Source organism: Stigmatopora nigra, chromosome 5 (genome assembly GCF_051989575.1).
Source record: "Stigmatopora nigra isolate UIUO_SnigA chromosome 5, RoL_Snig_1.1, whole genome shotgun sequence".
Taxonomy (NCBI): domain Eukaryota; kingdom Metazoa; phylum Chordata; class Actinopteri; order Syngnathiformes; family Syngnathidae; genus Stigmatopora; species Stigmatopora nigra.
The window spans coordinates 17,119,889-17,122,388 of record NC_135512.1 but is presented as its reverse complement, the minus strand read 5'-3'; the positions used below and the strand labels follow the sequence as shown (position 1 = coordinate 17,122,388).

The 2,500-nt window shown below is 42.1% G+C and overlaps 1 protein-coding gene across 1 annotated transcript in view; it reads left to right on the top strand.

The window, feature by feature from the left end:
* Positions 1–2,500, top strand: part of orc1 (origin recognition complex, subunit 1) — a 68,126-nt gene that overhangs the window by 540 nt on the left and 65,086 nt on the right. Inside the window, exon 2 of the mRNA XM_077717927.1 lies at positions 1,519–1,646. Coding sequence (XP_077574053.1) covers positions 1,519–1,646 — 128 coding nt within the window. The remainder of the gene's footprint in view (positions 1–1,518; positions 1,647–2,500) is intronic.

Sequence of the window (2,500 nt, the reverse complement as noted above, 5' to 3'; positions counted from 1 at the left end):
TCGCTCTCGTCTCGCTCTCGCGCTCGAAGGAAAGACAAAAGCAAAAAAAAACCAATAGGTTCCTTTAAAAATAAATAGCTTTAAGTCAGGGTGGAGGCAGGGCAAATAGAGCCAACGCGGGAGAATGGTATAAAAAATTAAAACTAAATTAGTATTAAGTAAAGTATGAGGTTAGATGAAATGTGTGTATCGTAATCTAAGTTCATTTAAATTTGGATTGGATTGGATACCTTTATTCATCCCGTATTCGGGAAATTACATTGTGGCAGTAGCAAGAGGGTGATTCGACAGAACTGCAAAGCAAAAGCACAGAGTACATAGCAAATCAAAGTAAATGGAATCATCAAATCATTAAAACATAAAAGCAGCAAAAACACAAAACGAACAAGAGTGGACAGAGCTACCGTGGCCGCCGGCTGCCGCTTAAACAGCGCCATTTTAGTTGCGGTAACTGAATCGGACTCAAACAGACGTTGTAAAGTTGGACAAAAACTGGAACCCCACAGAACAGCAAAGCAAAAACACAAAGTACAAAGCAAATCAAAGTAAATGGAATCATCAAATCATTAAAACATAAAAGCAGCAAAACACAAAACGAACAAGAGTGGACAGAGCTATCGTGGCCGCCGGCTGCCGCTTAAACAGCGCCATTTTGGTTGCGGTAACTGAATCGGACTCAAAAAGACCTTGTAAAGTTGGACAAAAACTGGAACCACACACAGGAAGTCTTCCACGAGATGGGGAACTTCTGCAGACTGTGACCGAGGTGGAGAATATGCAGAGTCGCTCTTGCAAGCTTATTCGCACAGTTACTCAGTAGTCTGAAGCTGACAAAAATAGCAGCAGGGCAGAACACCTCCACTCCGTTGCTGGTAGGGGCCGACAGCTCTTCCATCCCATCCCACAATGGAATGGTTGGTCTGAAGCGTTGCCTCTTCTCCCAGCACTTTTGTCCAGTTCCAGACCTCCGGCGGTACCGAGGTGTTGCTCCTTCTGCTGCGTATTGTAACAGATAGTTCCATGTGTGTGACAGCGTAGGCATGGCTGCCCCCCCCCCCCCCAAACAAAAAAGTGGCCGAAAGATGCCAGGCTAACAGATCAAGGAAAGTTGTAAAAACATTAAAGTAAAAAGTATAACGTACAAAGTAAAGTAAAAAGGAATGTATTAGGAAATATTAAAATGTCATTTAAAAAAAGAAAGAAGAAGGGCTGTAAAACATGAAAAATTACTAGCGTGTTGCCGTGTGAGAAGTCTCTATCCCTCTCTCGCGGCCCACCGCAAAATGTAATTTTCGTGCTTTTTAACATCATAACCACTAGTTATTTGTTACTGTGTTAATAGATGGAGAATTAGAAGAATTATTTCCATTCCAATATTCTGTTTTCTAGTATTTTTTTCAGAGTACAACTAATTAATTTGTTTCGTTCATATCTGTGGTAAACGTTAATTTGAGATGTGAGTTAATCGACATACGGACACTAAACTCGCATCTCAAGGTCACTGTCTTTCTGCATCAGGTCTTTGGTCATTACTGTTGATGGTCTACCTAGACCTCACATCATTAACACTGGTCACTACATTCTCATCGAGGGTGAAGATGAAGACAACCCATATGTGGCCAAAGTTACCAAGCTGTTTGGGGACGGTGAGTCATAGATATTTGGTCATGAAATCAGTTTTAAACACAAAAATGGTTCATTCTAAAGGGTAGCAGGGCTTTATACTAAGCATTTTCAATCACAGGTGCTCACAAAATTAAAAAAGTAAAAGTATAACTTTTATTTATAACTGAATGTTTTTATAATCACCTAATTAGTGTACACAAGCATGCAATTAGCACATTCTAGTAGATTGTGTTGGTCCCCTTCCACGAACCAGATTTGGCAACCAATACTTGCTGACTGTCATGTGTATGGCAACGCGCCATCCTGAAGCCATCCAGTTGCAAAAGATCACATCTCCATCTGTAGTGAAGGCCCTGATCAAGTTTTTCTCTACTTTTGGTCTTCCACGGATTTTGCAGACGGATCAAGGGACACATTTCTTGTTGGGGATATTTTTGCAAGTGTTGCAGTTGCTGTAAATCAGCCACCGCGTTTCTAGTGCATACCATCCGGAATCACACGGCCCGCTTGAAAGATGGCGTTAGACAGTAAAATGTGTTGCGCAAGTATTGTTTGGCTACTGGAAAAGATCGGGATGAAGGAGTGCCCCCTGTAATGTTCGCTGTGCGCTGGGTAGTGCAAGAATCTGCAGGTTTTAGTCCCGCAGAGGTCGTTTTTAGTCACTCGGTTAGAGGGCCATTAGATGCACTAAAAGAGGAGATTGTTAGTGAAACCCCGCCAAAACTAATGTGCTGCAGTATGTATAAGTAAAAAGTAGAGTGAGACAGACTACCTGGTAAACACTCCCGACTGCAGCAAACAGGCGAGTGTATCATGCTCAAAGAGTATTATCCACGAGACGAAAGTGTTAAAGAACTGGCGGTCGGGCGCAGTA